At 43.3% G+C, this 21,794-nt stretch overlaps 1 protein-coding gene and 1 long non-coding RNA gene across 5 annotated transcripts in view; one reads left to right on the top strand and one right to left on the bottom strand.

The window, feature by feature from the left end:
* The window catches only part of OPA1 (OPA1 mitochondrial dynamin like GTPase), a 74,762-nt gene extending 59,432 nt beyond the window's left edge, over positions 1-15,330 (top strand). For all 4 annotated transcript variants that reach the window (XM_084802639.1, XM_084802640.1, XM_084802638.1 and 1 more), the window contains 2 exons: positions 9,693-9,767; positions 12,296-15,330. In XM_084802639.1, the coding sequence (XP_084658765.1) occupies positions 9,693-9,757 (65 nt within the window). In that variant the 3' untranslated portion in view covers positions 9,758-9,767; positions 12,296-15,330. The remainder of the gene's footprint in view (positions 1-9,692; positions 9,768-12,295) is intronic.
* Positions 13,431-21,528, bottom strand: LOC311609498. The gene is made up of 2 exons (XR_014783413.1): positions 21,486-21,528; positions 13,431-16,216 (listed from the first exon to the last, which is right to left on the bottom strand). It is a non-coding gene; the product is annotated as an uncharacterized lncRNA (long non-coding RNA).
* Positions 21,529-21,794: the final 266 nt, after the last annotated feature.

Here is a 21,794-nt window from a genome sequence, read left to right as displayed (position 1 = left end):
AAAATAAAATTAAGCAAGGCATGAACAAATACTGTGAAAAGAAGAACCTGATGGGTTATAGACCCACTATAGACAACCTACACCAAGTATATGGGAAATACTCTTCTTTTTTCCTTTTGGCTTTTTAAAACAGGATCTCACTATATGGCTATAGCTGGCTTAGAACTGGCTAGCCTCCAGTTCATAGAGATCCACCTGTCCGTGCCTCCAAGTGCTGGGATTAAAAACATCCACCACCATGCTCAGTGTGAAGTACAGTTTTTAGGGTTAAATGGAGACACAGGTTAAAGCCAAAGAAATTTTGATATTTTACTATTATATGTTTCTAAACTTTCCCTCCCAATAAGTACAATGCAGAATTCCCTTAAAATTTTCATCGTCTAAGCCAGGCAGTGGTGGCGCATGCCTTTAATCCCAGCATTCAGGAGGCAGAGGCAGGCGAGTCTCTATGAGTTCAAGGCCAGCGTGATCTACAAAGTTCCAGGACATCCAAAGCCACCCAGAGAAATCCTGCCTCAAAGGAAGGAAGCAAGGGGAGGGCAGGAGAGGGAAAAAAAAGAAATGTCACCACCTGAATCATCCTAGTCATGGGAATGATGACATCTGTACATGATGTGCTCAGTCTTAAAGGGTAAAGACATGGCACAGACCTGCATGACAATGGCTCACCGTGGCATCCGCCTCTGTTGTTGGCAGCCATGTGTTCTCCTCTGCTCTGTTTCCATCTTGAGTAGTATTGAAGTGTTGTTTGGGCTGATGAGGCTTTCAAGCTTTGATGGTTCATTTTAGGGAGATTTTTGTTTCTTTCACTGTTACCATCCATGTACAAAATAGTCCATTTTAATTATCCCTTACATGTCTCTTTGGTCTGCTCTAGTTTTAGTACTTTAGATTGTAGACAGAGGCTGCTATTTTTTGTTTTTAATTAATAAGTAAAGTTAATTTTTGTCCCCGTTCTGAGGCAGGAATTTAAGATTGTTTAGCTATGTTTTTTAAAAAGGCACCAGATCTCATTACAGATGGTTGTGAGCCACCATGTGGTTACTAAGAATTGAACTCAGGAGCTGTGGAGGAGCAGCTGTGCTCCGAGCCATCTCCCCAGCCCTACTTTCAATCTAATATCTCCTTCCCCCCCCCCCCACAACTTCTTACTCTGAGCTGTGTATACAGCTCTATCTTTAAATAGATCTAACAGATACACTACCAAGATTTAGGTTTTCATTTTTAAGTATTTTATTATTATCAAAAAAAAAAAAAAGCCAGTGCATATTCATTATGAAAACTGTCCCAACCAGAGAATATTACCATTAACACTGTAGCTTAATACACGATTTAATGGCCTCGGGACAGTTTCTTTTTGTTTTTGTTTTGTTTTGTTTTTTGAGACAGGCTGTCATGGACTCACTTTGTAGACCAGGCTGGTCTCAAACTCAGAGATCCGCCTGCCTCTGCCTCCCGAGTGCTGGGATTAAAGGCAAGCGCCACCACACCCGGCTTAAATGCTGAGTTCACTGTTGGTGCACTTACACCCAGCTTCTCGTCTAGCAGGGTGGGCTACAGTTCACTGCCTTCTCTTTGTAAGCCTTACTTTGGAAATACTCATTCAGAAAAGAAGCAGCGTTAATGAAAACAAAACCTCTAGAAAAGTTACTTTATAGCATCCATGTGACCCGGAGGCCATGTTGTAGCATACTGTGTACTAACAATCACTATTCTTGAGAGTCCATGCACCTGTCCAGGACCCTGGCCTTCCTGCCCATGTGCCCGTGCCTCCATCCTGTCTGTCTTCTCCAAAGATGCCCAAACTGATTTCATCTTAAAATTAATGCATAGACCCTTTGGTATAGATCTAACCACTTTTTAAAATCTTGATTCTCTTATCCTAAGGAAAAACTGCCTGCTGCCCTGCTTCTCAGAATCCACTGGCTTCTTCTAAATATTCTTATTCTCATCTCTACTGAAAATTTCCCACCGATTACTAAAAATGAAGAGAAACTAGTTCTATGGGAATGAAATGTAGTCTGTTGAGAAGTAGAGAGATTCCCATGGAGCTGATCATCTGTTAGCTTGGATCCTGTGACCCACGTGGACCTCAGGCTTGTGTGAGGAAGCATCCTCCTGTTGTCCACTTAGAAACTGGTGTTCACTGAGGTTAAGGACATGAACGGCCAAGGCAGAGCGGGCTAGGTCTGTCAGCGCTGGCGCCTTCTTAGAAGTGCTCGGTGGTTCTGTTCGTCTCAGTCTGCTTTCTGCTTGAGAGTGACTGCAGATACAGCAGCTCCTGTCATTTGGCTTCTTATATTGTGTTTTTAATCAATGTTTCCGAGCCTGTCTTCTAAGTGAGCCAAGCGTTGAGCATCTAGAGCTTATATCTACATACATATACTCACATGCCCCTTCATTCACACACATGTACCTGATGTCTTGTTAATTAAAAGGTAAATTTCTTTAAAAAAAAAACAAAAAAAAATCTAGAATTTGGGGCTAGAGAGATGGCTCAGTGATCAGAAGCATGGACTGCTCTTAGGAGTTTGGTTCCAGCACCCATGTCAGGCAGCTGAGAAAAAGAAAGTGTAATTAAAATCTTGAGGATGAATTCTAATTTAAATAATATGTGACGTCACTTCTGGAGTTACTGTGTTTTGGCTACCTCCGCTCTTACTACAGCAGTTCAGGTCACGCACTTCTAAGCCAAAAGGCTGTGAAACCTGGAACTTGAGACTCACGTGATACTCTCTGAATGTCAGGTTTTCCAGCATTTTAGAGTTTAGATTTTTGGATTCTGGGTGTTCAACTAGAAAAGCAGAAAAGTATAATATTTCTGGTCCCCGGCACTGCCGATTAGAGAAAGACAGCTTGTAATAGTAACTAGACCTCCTTGTTGGGACGTGCTTCCAGCAAGCTGGGCAGCACTTGGCCTAATGGAACGTCTTACTTAAGAGCTATATGTATTTCATTTTTTATTTCATCTCAACTTGAGCTTGACTAAACATTCAATTCATAATCGGAATTACATTCTCTTAGCTTATTTTTTTTCTTTTTTAAAAAATTCCATTAATAAGCTGTTTGAGACTCATTCCTGTGATTCATTTATCAGCTACCACTCCTTTTTAAAGCATCGGAGCTGAAGGCCTTTGACAAACCAATATTTATAACAGTTTGACGGCAGGATGAGGAGCAGCGCTTGTCTTTGTAACAGCTTGAAGAAAGACCCTCTCCAGGACCCAGTCATGCAGTTACAATCTTGGCCTCCTTTCTTATGCTGGGAACATGCATCCAGCGGCACCTCCCGTGTGTTTTCTTGTCCCATTGACTAGCCATTCACTTCCCATCTGTTTTGCAGTCTTAAAGGAACAGAAGGGGCCCTCTTCTTATAAATCTGTCTTTGCAAGTGATAAATGATGCCCTATCTCTTTAAGGGCTGCCTGGGTGGTTTTTCTTTTCTTAAAATGTTTCAGCTTACCTCCTAACAAAATTCAAAGTAAAATATGCTTTTTAAAAATTGGAGTAAAATGGAAAAGACAAAAAACTATGAAGTTTTATTTAATTTGATGGAACAGAATAATTTACTGACCTTTTCCATCTTCTCAAGTAATTGCCTGTGTCAGTATATCTTTGAAATGTGATGTTTAGATTTTCTACACTGGCAGTACACTGGCAAATGAAATGATTCATTTTGACAAAGTATATTTTAGTTATTAGAGGAGAAAATAAGACAATGTATCACTAATAAATTAGAATATCAAATAACTTTAAATTTTTATTATCTTTCTGTGAGCTGATATGATCTGAAATATTTTATGTGCTGGACACAATAAAATGACTCACATTAGACAGTTTAAACCTCTTGAGAGATTCTGTGGTTTTTACTAGAAAAAGATGGTCATGAATGACATAGAAGCTGTTTTTGTTGTTGTTATTACTGGTCCTGAAAGTGCCTGCTGTAGATACTTTTAATGTTGGCTTTTCTAAGAATTGAGCATAGCAAGGTATGGTGGGGCATACCTGTAATTCCACTTATTTAGGAAGCTGAGGCAGGAGGATTGCCATGAGTTCAAGTTCAAATCCCAGCTGGGGTACATAGTGAGTTCTAGGCCAACCTGGGTTTGTATAGCAAAGCCGTTTCTCAAAAAAAAGTTTTGTTTTTTTAAGAAAAGGAAAGAAAGAAAAGAATTCAATATAAATCATAATTTTTCCTCCCCTAGGAAAAGTATTCCCTAAAGGGCAATGTGACAAATACTGTTATTTCTATCATTACCCTACAGAATGCTTTTAAATTTTGATTTTAAAAGAATCACCAATATTAAAAGACCACATTTAGAATATTTTATTCATCTGTGTAAGTCAGAGGCTGGATCATCTTGTACAAAAGTGGAACTTGAGTAAGGCTGGTGACACTGCAAGAACATGCTACAGAAAGCTCTGTATGCCCTCCTAATGCCCAGTGGAAAGTAAAGTTGGACAACCAGTTCTTGTGGTCAGCAAGCCACCGCACAGCAGTTTAGCTTAGGACTAGGATACAGCCACCTGGTCCACACCTGATAGGAATGTCTCGTCCTTCTTCTCAAAGTCGATGCTGAGTTCAACAACATTATAAGGCAAATGGCCACACCTGAGTTGTTTCTGGGGCGTTGTGTCGTTGTCTCGTGTAGCCCAAGCATAGAGGTGGCTTGCACTTCGGATCCTCTCGTCTCCGCCTCCCACCTGGTCTGTGTAGTGTTGGAAGCTGACCTCAGGGCGTTGTGCAGGTTAGGCAGCACTGTACAGCTGAGTATGTTCCCAGCCATAGGTCTTCAACGTGCTGTTCTCAGGATGGGCCAGTAGTGTAAGTGTCCAAGTACATGATTACTTAATGTGGCTCCTCTAAAGTGTCTCTCAGGAGCTAGATGGATTTCCATCCCACATGCAATTCCTTTCGCTGAGCAGCTCCGCCTTTCAGTGAGTGTGATACGACCAAAAGTCATGGTTTTGTTCCTACCGACACTGGCCAGCACCTTGAATGGCACTCTTCTTTGTGCTTGAGTAGGAGAGACCTAGAATCACTAATAGGCAGCCGAGCTGAAATCACTATTGCCATGCAAGTAGGAAGATCCCAGAGTCTAACCAGAACACAGGCCTAAACATAGGCTGCTGCTCTGCGTTTACACCGAAGCCCTTTGGCATAGACTACAAAATCCTTAGCAAGTATATGAATGGGTATGTTCACCAGAGGAGCCTGATAGGACTAGTTACCATGTCTTAAAATGACTTCAAAATAGTTTAAGAAAGCTGGATTTGGAGCAGAGCGTGGTGGGGCACACCTTTATCCAGCACTGGGGAGGCACATGCACGTGGACCTCTGTGATTAGAGGCCAGCCCCGTCCATGTAGTGAGGGCCAGAACAAACAGTCTGGAGAGGCAGGGGAACGGGGGGGGGGGGGGGGAGGGAAGGGGGGGAGCAGGAGTAACTGTTGAGCTACTTGTGTATTAGCAAATGGGAGCTGCGCTCTTGCGCCAAGCATTAAGATAGCTTTAGGTATAAAACAGCACAGTTTTCATAGTATCCTTTAATGTTTGGATTAAGTTCTGTTGAGGCAGAACAGTGAGTAGATCATCATGGACAGCCGAGTTGCCTATAGTTTTGATAATTTGGGTTCTGGTTTCCTATTTCCCTTTGTAATTTCCTTTTTCCTTGTTTCTCTGTATCTGAGATTCCTCTGGATCCTGAGTTTCTAAATGGCATCTATATAGTACAGTTGTGCAATAAATAGCAAGTGTTCTCAGTAGGGTGTGAACTCCGTAGGAAGCAGGGCTCCAGCAATCCCCAGCCATCAGCAAGCAGCCTGAAGAACATGACTCTTGAGGTGTCCTAAGGACAGCATGGAGCGGCATGGTAGGAGAGAGAGAGCTCTTAGGTGACTTGGACCTCTGGGTCTATTTAGTTAGTTCTTGGGCTGATTTCTTCATGCTTTCTTTAAGACATCTAAAGTTTTACCTAAGCTTTATCTCAGTGCATGTGGGAACGCTTTGTGTGTGGCTCTAAACTGATACTAACCACTAATGTGAACTCTCCCCAGGTCAGGCCTTTTGGCAGTCAGGGTATTCAGAACCTAATTACAGATTAGTCTGTATCTGGGACTTTTAGAGCAAGTATCAGAAGACTCAAAAAGCGCTGAGAGGAGCAGTGCTATTTCATGTGGGGATAAAGAGACCTAAAATGTGAATGGGTGTCACGTCATCTGAAGAGAAGAAAAAAGAAGGAATGTCATTCACTGAGGCTGGCGGGTTATGAGCTGGGGATTATGGGAATATTCATGACCCAATCAAGATGCACAATGAATTGGTGTGTGAGATGGCTCATCTTTTAAATAAACATTGAGTAAATGGGAACCAGGCTCTGTGTTCTCTACGTGTAGAACTGTGTAACAGAATAGTTTAAGCCCTTCCTGGATCGGTTTAATTTATCAAAGAGGCCACAGATTTTATAAGAATTCTCTAGTTGTAAATATTTAATCCAAATATTTAAGAGAAATGGGAGTTTACTTTACAACTAGTCATGCTGACTTGTGCTCCTTTCTGATTTTTACCAGAATGTATCCTATTTTACACAAAAAGCCCCAATAAGCTTTCTCTTTTCATTTGGCATTTGGCAGCAGACATCGTATGTGTTTCTAAATCAGAGGAAGGTGAGCAGGGCTTGTCCTTAGCAGTGGGGCCTACAGGACTCAAAGAGAGGAGCACAATGTCGGATTTGAAATCACTTCAAAAGAGTAGATATTTCCTCAATCAGAAGTAAGAGAGTAAGCAAAGAATGCCACTTGCCTGCCTTGCTTTTCTTTTCTTTCTTTCTTTCTTTCTTTCTTTCTTTCTTTCTTTCTTTCTTTCTTTCTTTCTGTACTTCTAAACCGGTTTCTCCATGTAACAGGCCTGGTTGTCCTAGAACTCACTTTGTAGACCAGGCTGACCTCACACTCGCAGTGATCCATCCGCCTGCCTCTGCCTCCCACGTGCTGGGACCACAGGTGTGCGCCTCCTCACCGGGCTAGGGAATGCTTCTCAAAGGTGGAAGCTCTGGGTCTGGGGGAAAATGGCACAGCAGTTAGGAGCAGAGAGCCCACAGGGCAGCTCCTCGCAACTGCACTTAGCTGCACCTGACCACACAACACAGGCGCACACATATACATAAGTCAAGATAAACTTTTCTAAAAGGGGAAGGGTAGCATTTCTTCAGTGTCCTATAAGACTCCATCTAGTCCATTGTACAAGTGAAAAGGACAAAGAACTGAACTTGTTAGGTTGAAGTGATGTATGTTGACTATTGCACTTTTCCTCGTAACAGCCCATTCTCTCTTCACACCTCCCGTCCCCATTACAGCTGCTAGTTTATACCCTTTGTGGCATTCCTAAACTTGTATGGCAAGGCAGTACCATACCCTGATATTACAATTGCATTTTTTTCATAAAAGCATAAATTTTTAAGAGAAACAGAATTTTCTGTATTTTTATGTTGAATAGTCCTTTAACTTTCATTTAGAAAAAAAAAATACTGTTTACCACTTGTTTCCAAAAACTTGGATTTTTTTTTTCTTTAGAACTTACAGAATTAGATACCTGCCCATTGGGGCTATGGTATACCTCCACACAGTAGCTCTTTCTCTGATCTGTCTCCTGTTATGGGTTACTGCGCCGTTCATCTGCAGACAGTCTGCCCCGCTGAGGCCATTGATAGGGCAAAACTGTCAGACTGACCCTGTGGCTGCCCAGTTGCACTCAGATCATGCATGAAATAAAGTTGGATTTTCCTTTCTGCATATGGCAAGACATTCCCAAGCAGACTGCAGCAGGGAGTGGTTGAGCACTGCTCAGCCTGGAAATGCACGCCTTTGTGGGGTTTCCTTCGTGCCGTGCTCTTCAAGCTCACTGGGGAGTCTGGTCAAGTGTTATTATTTAGTTGTTATTGTTTGGTTTTTATGGAGATCATGGTCATCTCCTCCCGAACTGCTGTGAGATCATTTAAATATTCTTTTAAAGAATGATTTAGCTTGATGAAGTGCATGTATATGAAACTCTGAAAACACTCATTTTTTTTTTAATTACTTGTTTTTAAGCAACTGAATGGATTAGTTTTAAAACTAGGACTAGCTTCATTTGGGAAATCAAGTATGTTTGCTAGTTTGACTGCTGATTAAGAAATGGAAGGTAGGCTGGGAAGGCGGGGTGCACGCCTTCAATCCCAGCACTCAGAGGGAGAGGCAGGTAGATATCTGTGAGTTCAAGGCCAGCCTGGTCTACAGATCGAGTTCCAGGATAACCAGCGATACACAGAGAAACCGTGTCTCAAAAAAAAGAGGAGGGGGAATAGGAAAGAAGAGAAAAGGGGGGAAAAAAGAGTAAGAAGAAAATGGGGGAAAGTAGAAGCTAGCCTTCCAGAAAAGTGTAGATTGAAGTGTTATGCCCTGCAAGATGGCTCACAGTTTGCTTCTCTGTTGCAGTGCTAAAATACTAAATGAAAGCAGCTTCAAGAAGATAAGTGTGTTTGCTTACACTTCCTGGTCACAACCATTACTGAGACTCAAGGCAGGAGCTTGAAGTAGAAACCATAGCAGAACAGAGTGTTGCTCAGCAGCCTGCTGCTGGCTTCCTTGCTGGCTCAAGCTTAGCTTCCTTTCTTTATACAGCCCAGGCCTCCCTACCTGCCTAGGGATGGTGCTGCACACAGTAGGCTGGAGCCTCCCTCCCTGCCTAGGGATGGTGCTGCACACAGTAGGCTGGATCCTCCCTCCCTGCCTAGGGATGGTGCTGCACACAGTAGGCTGGAGCCTCCCTCCCTGCCTAGGGATGGTGCTGCACACAGTAGGCTGGAGCCTCCCTCCCTGCCTAGGGATGGTGCTGCACACAGTAGGCTGGAGCCTCCCTCCCTGCCTAGGGATGGTGCTGCACACAGTAGGCTGGAGCCTCCCTCCCTGCCTAGGGATGGTGCTGCACACAGTAGGCTGGAGCCTCCCTCCCTGCCTAGGGATGGTGCTGCACACAGTAGGCTGGAGCCTCCCTCCCTGCCTAGGGATGGTGCTGCCCACAGTAGGCTGGAGCCTCCCGCCAGCCATCTGACCAAGGCAGTTCTTCAGTGGAGGTTCCCTCTTCCCAGACGACTCTAGGCTGTGTCAAGTTGACAACCAAGATTAACCAGCATAAGTCTGTCCTTGCCAGGTTGACACCAGTCACATCATTTTCTAAGGTGGCGTTGCCTCATCTTCCTGGATAACTTCACCTGTCACTTAGGGACAGTTAGATATCCTCCTGGTTTTGTTCTTTCACTGTTGTTGCGACAGTCGGTCTGCCCTTCAACTCGCAGTCTGCCTCCCAAGTGCTGGATTCCAGACACGAGCCACCATTTCCAGTTATCCCCTTAGTTCCTAAAACTAGCCTGTTATTTTCTTTGGAGGAGCTTCACGGAATCTAAGTGTGCACTAAAGCACTTGTACGCGTGGGTGGACAGACACTGTTCTATGTGAGAGTTCCCAACAGGGTCTGTCAGGCATTTCTCTCCTCCCTGCTCTTCTGACCCACCAGGGCATGGACTACGGGAGGTTTAGTAAGAATGGTTTCCTGCTTTTTCCTCAAAGAGCTAAAGAAATTGTGTTAGCAATTTTAATAGTAAGGACTCCTCTCTAATAACGCGCGATGCCTTTGTTTATCTATTTGTATCTCCATAGAGAAAGTTAGAGAAATTCAAGAAAAACTTGATGCGTTCATTGAAGCTCTTCACCAGGAGAAGTAGACTACATAAAGTGAGTAATTCTGAAACTGGCTACACCAAGTACAAAGCATGTATCAAAACCTTTTCTTAATAGCTTATGGTTCTGCGTGACTACATCTTGCTTGCTTCTCTGTTGTGTGGTCCTTTTGATAGCATGATTCTCCACACCAGCTTCCCATGTGTTGTGCCACATGTTTAAATCCTATGATTGCCTTCTGGCTGACTAAAACTATTCTCTAGAACTCATTTCAGACAGAACCAAGCTTAATAAAGATACTTAATAATGATAATTTTTTCCAACATGTGGGTGACTTGTTTTCTGTATTGAAAAATTGATCTGCATTTGTCTCTGTCTTACCCTCATGCTCACGGTAACTGTGTGCTAAATAGTCAACTTACAAAGCTTCTTTATTTAGCTTGACTAAAATTTTAATAATTGTTCTTAATCTACTTCTCTTGTTTACAAACATTTAGATATGCCTTTTTTCAATTTAAAGTCACTTAAATGGCATTACAGTTTGTTACTCTTAACACAGCCAATTATTAATTATCACTAAGGAATTTCTATCAGTAAGTCATTGGCTTATATTGAAATTGAGGTAAGAATTCTGTTTTAAGCCATTATCACTTATTGTTTAAATCTTCTATCCCTGAAGAAGTTTTGTGACTGAACAGTTCCCTGGTTCACACTCACTTCATCCCAGGAAAGTCTTTAGAGCCTGGTGCTGTGCTTCTCCACCACGGGGAAGTGCGTTTGAGGAAGTTAGCTGACCGGGGAGACACTGTCTAGATTATACAGTTTTCAGAACAGTATACCAGCCGTGAGTAGGGTCGGGAAGGAGGTGGAAAGCCTTAGAGGAGACACTGGGAAGCTCACTCGACTGCTAAAGCGCTTGTCATGCAAGCGTGAGTGTCTGAGTTCAAGCTCGTGTTCACACTAAAAGCCCGGTGTGGCGGCACGCCCTTGTACCTCAGTGCTCGAGAGGGAGACAGGATCCCTGGGCTCTCTGGCCAGTCATTTAGCCTAACCAGGGGCCCGGGGCTCAGTGAGAGTCTCTGTGTCAGAAGACAAGATGAAGAACAGCACTCAGGTTTGACCTGTTGCCTCACTGGTGCCCGCACACAAAAAAGGGACTGGGAAGGGAGGAGAAACATTTAAAGAAAAAATCTTATCACTTTATTTGCTTTTTGGAGGAAAAAAATGTATAAAAGTATACAAAATACAAAGTAACCTTTGACATTGGGAAAGCTGTGTCAGTGTGTATGGAAGTTTGCGTTGGAGGCATAAAGCATGTGACTATCAGGCAGGTGCTGCGAGGAGCCACTCTAAAATGGACATCCTTCCTCCCTTGGCACTTCCTTTTAGCCCAGAGTTCACATGGCATCTTGTTCTCAGAAATGACATTTAGATGAAGAAGTGTATGAAACCTTGTTGAAAATAAAGCTATAGCCTGGAGAGATGGTGCAGTGCTTAGACTGCATATCGCTCTCTCAGAGGACCCAAGCAAAGGAGCCATCCTCATTTTCCTAATCTGCCTGTCTCAAGCCCCTAAAGCCTTTCTCTCCCCTTTGCTTCTATGCCAAAAGTGAGTTTCACAACATAGCTAAATTAGACAGTTGCTCTATTTCCTAACTCAAATATCCATTACTAGAGTGAATCTGGCAGTGGCAACGTTGCTTCAGTTTGACCATTTTGAAAAGTTACCTAGTATCTGAAAGAACATGTTGTAATTTCAACATATATTAAGTGCCTCAGACTAGTTGTTTTGCTTCTCTGTGCAATAGTTCTAATGTTTTAAGAAAGAATTCTAGGGCTGGAGAGATGGCTTAGTGGTTAAGAGCACTGCCTGCTCTTCCAAAGGACCTGGGTTCAATTCCCAGCACACACATAGCAGCTCACAACTGTCTGTAACTCCAAGAACTGACACCCTCACACCAATGCATGTAAATTAAAATTAAATTTAAAAAAAAATTTTTTAAAGAAAGAATTCTAGAATTTGGGTGTGGTAGCATATTCAGGAGGCAGAAAGAGTCAAGTTCTTTGTGAGTTCTAGGCCAGCCTGGCCTATATAGCAAATCTAGGACAACCAGGGCTACATAGAGAAACCCTGTCTCAAAAAAGAAAAAAGAGAAGAACTAGAAAGAAATGGATTCTGGGACTGGCAGGGTGGCTCAGCAGGTAAAGGGGCTTGCCACCTAGCCTGACACGGTGAGTGCAGTCCCCAGGGCCACGAGAGGGAAGCAAAGAACTAACTCCTGCAACTTGTCCTTTGGTTTTCACATCACACTGTGGCACAGGTGTGCGCACACAAACATACACACAAATTAATGATAGGAAAAAATTTTGAAGAAAACAAAAAGAAATGAATTCTAGTATATGTTTATTTACATGGTTTGCAAAATTGTGTTACTATTTTATGGCAGATACTGATAATTTTAGTAAATCTACCAGATTTGAAGAATTAAGCTTTAATTTTGCAATCATGCTGTGATAAAGTTGTTTAATCTTTCTATTTGTCTTGCCAAATCTGAATTTATCAAATGGATTTGTTCCTACAGAATCCTGCTCCTAATGTAATCACCTGTGCATACATTGGAAGAACGAAAACGGCAGTCTTCTGTCCTGCCCCTCTTCTCCTCCTCCACCTTTTTCAGTGCAAAATAAAGTCCTAGGGTAAAAAGAACCTATGTGTGTTACAGGCACTCACTCCCAGCTGCCTTTGGAGGCATCCACATTCTATGTGCTTGCACTGACATGACAGATTGGGAAAACATAATTGGCATGGCCGTTAGGCTTAGTCCTCAAAGATAAGGAAGTTGCTCTCAAGTGGTGGCACCACTATGATTCATTATGGTTAATCTCAGACATATAATGTTAGTTGTTTGGAATAAAAAAACTTCTGGTAATTTTTTAAAAGGCATCAATTGTGTATGTGACGACAGTTACCTGCTAAGCCGCCATCCATCTGCAGTATTCTATACCCAGGAACGGTTTGGCTGTAATAATTCAGTTTATGTTCACCACATGAAAGACCGCCGCTTTATAAAAGAACACTTCAGACTGGTTAATTTGTGTTGGACAGTTCAGTGTATATTCAGTGAAAGAAACATCAGCCCTCCATTGCCAGCTTCGCGTTGAAGCCAACAGCAGCAGCATACAGTCGGTTGCTGATTTTAAGCTCTGTGTCCATTTGCAATTAATTTGTTTTGGATATTGTGTGCTTTTGGTCAGGCTTTCTGGAGTAGTAGGGTCTCTCCTGTCGACAGAGCCATTGGATTATGACACGAGATGGAGAAGATTAAGGTAGCCCCTTGACGAAGTCCATTTAGAGTGCTGTCAGGCATTTGAAGGAGACATCAGGGAACGGCCACACCACAGCCCTCGTACACTGTTTTAAACAAAAATGATTGTAACCTGTGCGAGAACGCTGACCCATAAAGCTGGAAACCCTGTTTAATTCATTGCAGTTCAGTTACAGTAATAACCTTCACAATACTTCATGTTTTTATGTAACATTGTATTGGTTGAAAGACTGAAACAAACAAATACTCCATAAATGTCTTTGTCATCTGCTGCCTTGTTTTACTAAGGCTTTATCAAGTGCAGATAAAAATGCCGAGTGTTGCAGTTTTTATTTCACAGTTAATTGTATAACTAGTTTTCTTGGGATTGTTTTTGGTCCTGATTCCCTCAAAAATCTGACCGTATGGAAAGGAAAATGTTTCAGAAACTGTGTATTCAGTAAGTACTTTATTTAAATTATCAGATAGGAAACTTAGGTACAATTCTCTGCCAAGAGCAGTGTCCATGGATTCCCAGGATGTGAATACTCAGGTACTTGTGTGTCTTGTAAATTTGGGGCAGTCGTGAACAAAGCTCTATAGAGCCCTGTGCTGATCTCCACACACACTAGGTGATGCTCCCCCTAAGCCAGTGATTCTCAGCCCTTTGGGGGTTGCATATCAGTATCCTGCATATCAGATATTTATATTACAATTCATAAATAGCAAAGTTGTGCTTAAGTAACAATGAAATAATGTTATGGTTGAGGGTCACTGCACCGTGAGGAACAGTATTAAGGGTCGCAGCATTAGGAAGGCTGAGAACCACTGCCCTAAGCCCTGCTCGCTTGACTCAGGTGGAGGCCTTGTCTGAGGCCAGCAGGAGCAATCTGCAGGTTTCCCCCAAGCAGAAGTCAGATGGTAAGCATCATATCCCTTTGATCCCTGTGGTTTTTGCTTGTTCGTTCATAGTGGAAAAGAACTTTTATTTCTTTGGGGGGGATAAATAATTGTAACTTCAATTTAAAAGTAGATTACCGACCTGGAAAGATGGCTCAGTGGTTAGGAGTGCCACCTGCTTTTCCAGAGGTCCTGAGTTCAATTCCCAGCAACCACATGGTGGCACACAACCATCTATAATATGATCTAATGCCCTCTTCTGCAGATAAAGCACTCATATGCAATAAATAAAATAAATAAATCTTTTTAAAGTAGATTACCAAAAATCCCTGTCACTCTTCACATCCCCATGGGTTATTTTTAAACTGGCTTTATGCTAACCATGACACACACGCGAGCGCGTGCAGACACACATACACACACTGAAAGCTAGGTGTTTACTAGTGTAGAAGCTATGAGAAGGAAATTAAGTTCAGTCCCAGGAGTAGACCCTCTGATCATGTCTGTAGTTCAGGTGCTTAATATACAGAAGTTAAAGTCTTGACTAGACAAGAGACCATTTGCTTTCATGTCCAGACTTGCAAAGAATGGAGTGGGTGAAATTCTATTTGGAGAACTAAGGAATTGTAAGTAGATCAGAATCAAAATGATTTGGTCCACTCTGCATGCCCAGTCTGCGCCCAGCATGAGCGTAGGAAGCAAGCATGCGGGCAGGCTGCGGGTCCAGGTGGAGCGCTTTGGGCCTCACCCTCAGTCTCTCGTGCATTATCCCAATTCCCAGGCTGTCTTCAGAGGACTCCCATAGATTGACCAAACAGACGTGAGTGGTGTGAAAGTTCATAGGGAGCACAGCAGGTGGGACTTCCTAACTGGACAGTTTTGGGGTGTCACGTGTAGGATTCTGACAGCACACACCTGTAATCCAAGCGCTCGGTGGTAGGAGGACAGTCATGAGGTAAAGGCAACCCAGAGCTACAGGGAGGCCCTGCCTCAAAAACAAACATAGTAAAAATAAGAGTGTAGGCTTAACAGGCAAATTTATTAACTAGTTAATTTTGTATTTATTTATTTTAGATGTATTTATCTGATAAAAGAAATGTGGTATTTTTTTTCCTTTCCAATAAATGAGATCATGGTACTGGTGTATCTTCATCCTCTACTCTGGGCTATGGTAGATTGTCGTATGCTGTAGCAAATGGAAATGTGCTTGAAAATGTGCTTACCTTCTAAACGATCATGGCTATTTGATAGCTAAATATTTAAAACTTAATCATGTCTTCACTGTGCACTGTGAATGGACTTTGTATTATTTTTAAACCTTACACTCGATGTAAATGTTACTACGACTTTATTTGCCTGTGCTTGATCTAAGGTCCCTTGTATAGATGGGTAATTAAAACATATTGATGTGACATTATAAGTCTATTACTGGAGAGCATCTTTTACATTCTCTTTGTTTTAATGAGTGAGAGAAAAGCCTTTGTACGAAGGGTCCTGATTTGACTCCATGATATGGCCAAATCCATGATCTAATAAGCTCTCAAAGTGGCTTGTCTCAGGTGGCTTGGCTCTTATGCACCTTATATTTCACAGTTGTAATCCATGCTTTTTCCTATCTTAGTATTTGTCAGATACTAAGATTTGGTTTTTTGTTTGTTTTCAGTAAAATATAACAAAGAAGACAGTTTTCTAGTGCACTGTGCTGCCGTGGCCCTTGTTTCCTTAATGAGGCTAACACATTCTATAACAATTAAAAAATAAGAAATAAGAGATAATACGATACCAGACAGCAGATATTAGATTATATGAGGCTTATTAAAGGAGCATGGGGAGAAAAAGAAAGGGGAGAGGGGCACCCCAGAGAGAGAGGAAGAGAGAAGGGGGCAGTAAGAGAAAGGGAGTAAGGGCTAGGTAAGAGAGAGCCGGAGGGAGGGTTTGGACTTTATACTCTTGTGCAGGGACACGCCCCCATGGCAGGTAGATAATGACATCACAGGTAGGCTGACCGGAGCAGAATCCTAACACCTTCTGTCCCACACAACGCTTGCTGAGGGGTGTCAACTAACAGGCCTGGTGGGACCTGTCAAGATCCCTTCTATCCATCCTGAGTAAAACCTCCCATCCGCACTCCGTTGCTGCCACACTTGGCTCCTAAGTGATGCTTCCACCCTAACTCGTTGCAGATTAGCTGTGGAGATAGCAGAGTGTTGAGCCTTCCTACAGCCTTCATGTGCTTGGCGGAGGTCAATGCTAGGAGAAGATGCAGAGCCCCATTGATGCAGGAAGTGCTCAGAGTGCCTGCAGAAAGACAGGAATGGTCAATGAATGTAAGATCCTTTGCTTTACCTCAGCCTTTCATCCTTTCTGTAATTCAAGTTCCAAATCTTTGTCCGAAAAATGAAGAATTGAGTTACTAAAGATTCACCAGAACAACTTGTTTTCATTTAGCATGTCCAGTTAAGGAAGCAATATAGTTACAATGTGCTAAGGGTAACAGTGCCTTTAGTTATATTTTAAAACAGTTGCATACTCAGGTTGTGATAACTATGTTGATTACACTAATTAGACTAAGTGGGCATTTGCAGGAAACTTGAAGATTAAAACAAGAACCACAAAAGCGTTAGAAGCTAAAAAGTAACATTGTAAAGACTGTTTAATTAGATCTTTAGCCTGAGGAACACAGTTCATAAAATTACGGGTAAGAAAAACCTTCCTCATAAGTCATTATATTAAATTGCTGTCCTAAAATGGCAGGATCAAGTTATCACCCTGACAGTTGGAAATGTGACCAGGTGTGGCGGTACCTGCTGTAATCCCACCAACTCAGAAGGCAGAGACAGGTGGATCTCTGTGGGTTCGAGGCCATCCTGGTCTACATAGTGAGCTCCACTACAGCCAGGACTATAGAGAGACCCTGTCTCAAAAGGAGTCCAAAGCCAATCTAAGCTACATGGCAGCCTGTTTCAAAAGAAACAAAAGGAGTGGTGAGTGTGCATGTGATTCCTCCTGCCAAGACCTTGGTGAGGGATTACTGTTCTGTAAAACAGGTGATACGGATCTTTTGGGATCAAGTCACTGATAGGACAGTTAGGACTCTGAAGTGCATTTAAATCAGCTCTTTTGGGCCTCTAGGTGGCAAAGAATTGTTGCTGCTATTCTTATTACTAGTGTAAACTAAGACATGTAAATTGATTCCTGTGCAAGTATTTGAGATTGAAAACTTGGTAAGGGGGACCAGAGACCCCACTAAAGACCCAGTTACCATGTAGTAGTGCTGGCCACAGCCTCCCATGAATAGAGCCGCTCACACTACTGGGCATAGGTGGCCTGTTCACTCCTGCTTGCACTGGGTCAGAGAACAGCAGCCTGGAAGTCATGAATCTACCCTGTAGCACTTACCAAATGCTCATGAGACCTTCGGGGTTTCATGAAAGGCTTTGAAAGGACTAGGTTACGCCATGGTCCAGCAGTGCTGCTGCCAGGACTGCTCACCTTCCTCCACAGGGCCCGCCCTGCCTTTCATGTGCAGGCGTAAGGTATGGCACATCTGCTCAGAAAAAGTAGCATAGTATCTCTTGCCCTTGCTGTCAGAATTGCTAGAAAATTCGAGCCAGCAAAGGTCCCATTAGAGACAATAACTGTTGTTTCTGACAATAAGAATTCAGACTTTGCCAGCTTCAGCCACTAGGAAATTGGGCAAATCCATGACCTTTCGACTGGAGGAGGGATGACCCAACCATTTTCCCCCCTAGTCTGTATTCTGCTTCTGTCATTGAACTCTTTTGTGCCCACACCTACCTCCACCCTCTCTCCTTCTCCATGGTGCTGGAGACTGAAAACTGAACACTCCGCCCCTGAACCACACCCAAAGCACAGGTCTCACTGGTCTCCTGGTTAAGATCATGTTTGTCTAGTGGATATAAATTGAAGATGTCCACACAGACAGTAACGAACCTGCCAGCCCGACCCCTGGAATGCCAAGTACTTTTTTTTTTTCTGTTACTTATAGATAGCAAAAGCCAGAAGTCACCAAATTAATGCCGCAACAACAAACCACACACCCCCGGGGACAGTAGTGAACCTTCCTCACTGAACAACACAACAGTAGGAGGTGCCAGAAGTGTGTGTGTTGGGAGGAATGTCTAACAGAGGTCTGAGCTGGGCTCAGCACTGCCATGAGCAGAAGGAAATTCATCTAGAGCTCACCTGAAGCATCTAATGGTCAGTATTGCATCTGGCCAAAAGATTGTCCCTGTGAAACTTGATTGAGGAAACTCGAATCCAGAGCAAAAGATCCTATATGCCTTGAGTTTTGTGACTTTATCACTAGCAGAACCGTTTCCACTTTATAGATGTGCAACAGTTTGTGAGTGACTTCGACATAGGCTCAGATAACCTTTGGACCACTCTCCATAGCAGTCTTCCTCTACGCCATGCTTTGAGGAAAGGGAGGTGTGCACTGTATTGGGATCCCATTGGTACGCGACACACTGCAAAGAGCAAGGTGAGCTGTCATTCAAACAGATGGCTCGGGGCCGTCCCTGAGAAGCTGGTGGGCTGTGGACATCTGCAGAGGACCTGACCTGGGTTCTGAGCTCCTGTCAGCCCTGGGCCTCCTGTGCTGTGTGGTTTCGCTTCACCTTGTGAATTTTTGCATCTCATTTCTGCAGCTCTTCGTCTTTTTTGAGTTAACCTCTTAAGATGCAGACTTATTTTTATCCCAGTTTTTAAGACTTTGATTTTTTTTTTTTCTCTCTCTCTCTCTTCCATGGTACCAAATTTAGTTTTTCTAACTTACTCTTTTTGGCTGTCTTTTTGTTACTTAAAAATCTAACACTTTTGAAAGGAAAGGTGTTAACAGAAGCCTGTACAGTTTCAACTGAATTTATTTCCAGAAATCTCATGTACACCCTTAGTTCTGTTGCTTTGAGATGCATCAGGCTTCTTGAGCCTTAATACGGAAATGGCTACTTTTCCTGCCAAGACTTATAGGAGTGTGTCTTTCAGAGGCTCTCGGCATAAACACAAAGCCACTCCCATTTTTATGCCTCCAAATTCCTCTTTTCAAACGTCTTGATACATTTGCATTCTTGCTAATTACACTAATTGCTATGGTCATAGCTGAATCAAGATCATAGAGAGTAATTTTATTCATGTGGTGTGAGGCATTGGGACCGGGATGTTCTCCCCATGGGTGCCCCCTTTGGTGCGATTTGCCAGCTGCGTGCCCCATGACTGGCTGCGCTTTTGATGCACAGATAGTAAAGTTGGTCACAAACTTGTGTACAATGAGGCTGTTCTGGTTCATGTGAAAATCAACATCCTTTTTTTGTGTAAGCGGGTGACAGGATGCTGCAATACTATTAGCATTTGCAAAGAGGGTGCTCTGTGCTAGGGCGGCACCACAGATCGTGGCTGCTCAGTTTGTGTTGCTCCATTATGTGAAAGATACAAAGAAGCTGAAGGCTGGCAAAGGCCTGTCAAATCTTGTAATGTAGTGCGACCCCCAGACTCTACTTGGCCTCCAAGCAGCTCTTGTTCCTGGTCCCACCCCTTTCTCTGAATGGGCACTGAGGTAGGTAAATGAATTCAGTGCCTGGTAGGCGGGGAATTCCTTTCTGACCTCATGCCTGTAGTATTTGTTTGCAGGCTTGTAGGGGGAGAGGAGGACATTTTGGAAGCCTTTGTGTCAAATCATTTTCTCTCAGGTTGGGGAGTTAATGGTAACTTTGTCTGAGGCCAGCCAAGCAGAAAGCCTGTGCAGATGAGGCGTGGCATGTTCAACCTCCTTTAAGAAAAAAAAAAAAAGCAAGATGAGAATATGGAAATTGGGAACTTTCTAGAGCAGATGGATATGCCACACGTCGGCATGTTCAACATCTGCTGCTGGGGCACTTATGTCTTGCCTGTGTTTCTGCATAGAGTTCTTTACATGAGTCATCATGACCTTCATACTGATGCCTACAGTTAGGGTAACTCTGTGTGTGTGTGTGTGTGTGTGTGTGTGTGTGTGTGTGTGTGTGTGTGTGTGTCTGTCTGTCTGTCTGTCTGTCTGTCTGTCTGTCTCCTAGTACCTGACTAAGTGGATAGAGTATGGCATGGTGGAAGAATTCTTTTTTTTTTTTTTTTTTTTTCAGAAAACCTGTAGGTTGAGCCGGGCATGGGAACACACACCTTTAATCCCAGCACTTGGGAGGCAGAGGCAGGTGGATCACTATGAGTTCGAGGCCAGCCTGGTGTACAAAGCGAGTCCAGGACAGCCAAGGCTACACAGAGAAACCCTGTCTTGAAAAACAAAACAATAAAAAAGAAAACCCTCAGGTTTTCTTTCTATACCTAAAAGATGAACCACCGCTTTAGAGCTCCAATAGCTCTTTTTGCCCAAAGAAACTGTTTGCTCAGCTAGTGTGCTACAGCTGGACTGGCTCTGGATTCTAGCAAACTCTGTTCTGGTCTGTGAAGACTCAGGCCCAAGGGCACAGGCCATCTCCTCCACAAAAGGGCAACTTGGAAGAGCAGTTAGGGCTTGGACTGGTCATGTGAAGTCTCCTTATTTCGAACTACTTGAAGCTACTTTTTGAGATCAAGACATAGGTGAGTCAGAAGTACCTACAGGGGGCGTGCTGCGTGCCCATTAGTCACTGTCGGAAGCCTTCAACCCCAGCACTTTGTGGAATTGAGTGCTCCTGCAGCCGTCTGGAAATAGCATTTATATTTATATATCAAAATATTAACTAACTTTAGTCAGTGTACCGCCCTGCTTAGTCTTACAACTTCTTAATGTAGGCATCGTCAGCATCTTACCAGCAAGGACACAGACTGGGGGCATCTGAAGTCCATAGCTAGCTAGCTGACAAGGTCTCTGTGGGAGCTCAGGTGAGAGTGGCTGCAAAGCCCTGGGAAATCAAGTACAGAAATGGCTGGGCGTGTGCTCAGAACTTCCTCAGCTACTCCATCCTGAGGCATCAGTTCCTGTTCATCACAGATTTTTAGATTTTTGCTCATTTATTAGGTTGACTGGTTGGTTGGTTTTCTGTTTTTGTTTTTGAGACATGGTTTCTCTGTGTAGCCATGGCTGCCCTGGACTGCTTTATAGACCAGGCTGGTCTTGAACTCAGAGAGATCCTCCTGCCAGTGCTTTCCCCAAGTGGAAATAGGTCACACACACCCTCAAAGTTACATTCCTGCAAGTGCAAGACACACATACCTGCCGCTGTTCCATTCCCTGGAGTGACAGACCACCTTACTATGGACCACCCATCAGTCACGTGGTGTAGAACCTTCTGAGCTCTAAGAAGTGACCCCCAGTCGGCCACATGGGTCTGAAACCTCCTCAGACCGCCACCCCCACCCCATGCTGTCTGTCCATTTGTCTGTAGTGTTAGTAACTCTATGAATGCATCTCTTACCCAAAAACACAGACCTCTCAATGCCGCTCTTAAACCTCAGAGGATGGGGCCATGGAATCAGGATTCACAGCAGCATTCTAAAATCCCTTGTTCTAAAAGTACAAGCCTACATGAAAATAAGAGCCAGAGCAGACCCCAGGAGACCCAGCAAATGGTACCTGTCTTGGGACTCCACCATCATATTAGGCCTTAGGAGAACCTTCCTTCTCCATACCGGAAATGAGAAGGAACAGGAACAGGAACTGTCCCTGATGGCTGTGTCTAACTAAATACCTGACAAGAAGCCACTTCAAAAAGGAAGGATTTCTTGGGCTGGAGAGTTGGCTCCGTGTTTAAGAAGACTGTCTGCTCTTCCAAAGGTCCCAGGTTCAATTCCCAGCACCCACATGGCAGCTCACAACTGTCTGTAACTCCAAGATCTGAAACCCTCACACCAATGCACATAAATTAAAGTTAAATAATTTAAA

This window comes from Acomys minous (assembly GCF_964271855.1).
Source record: "Acomys minous genome assembly, chromosome: 11".
In the NCBI taxonomy this organism is placed as follows: Eukaryota; Metazoa; Chordata; class Mammalia; order Rodentia; family Muridae; genus Acomys; species Acomys minous.
The sequence above is the reverse complement of the archived record's forward strand: the minus strand, read 5'-3'. Positions and strand labels throughout refer to the sequence as shown.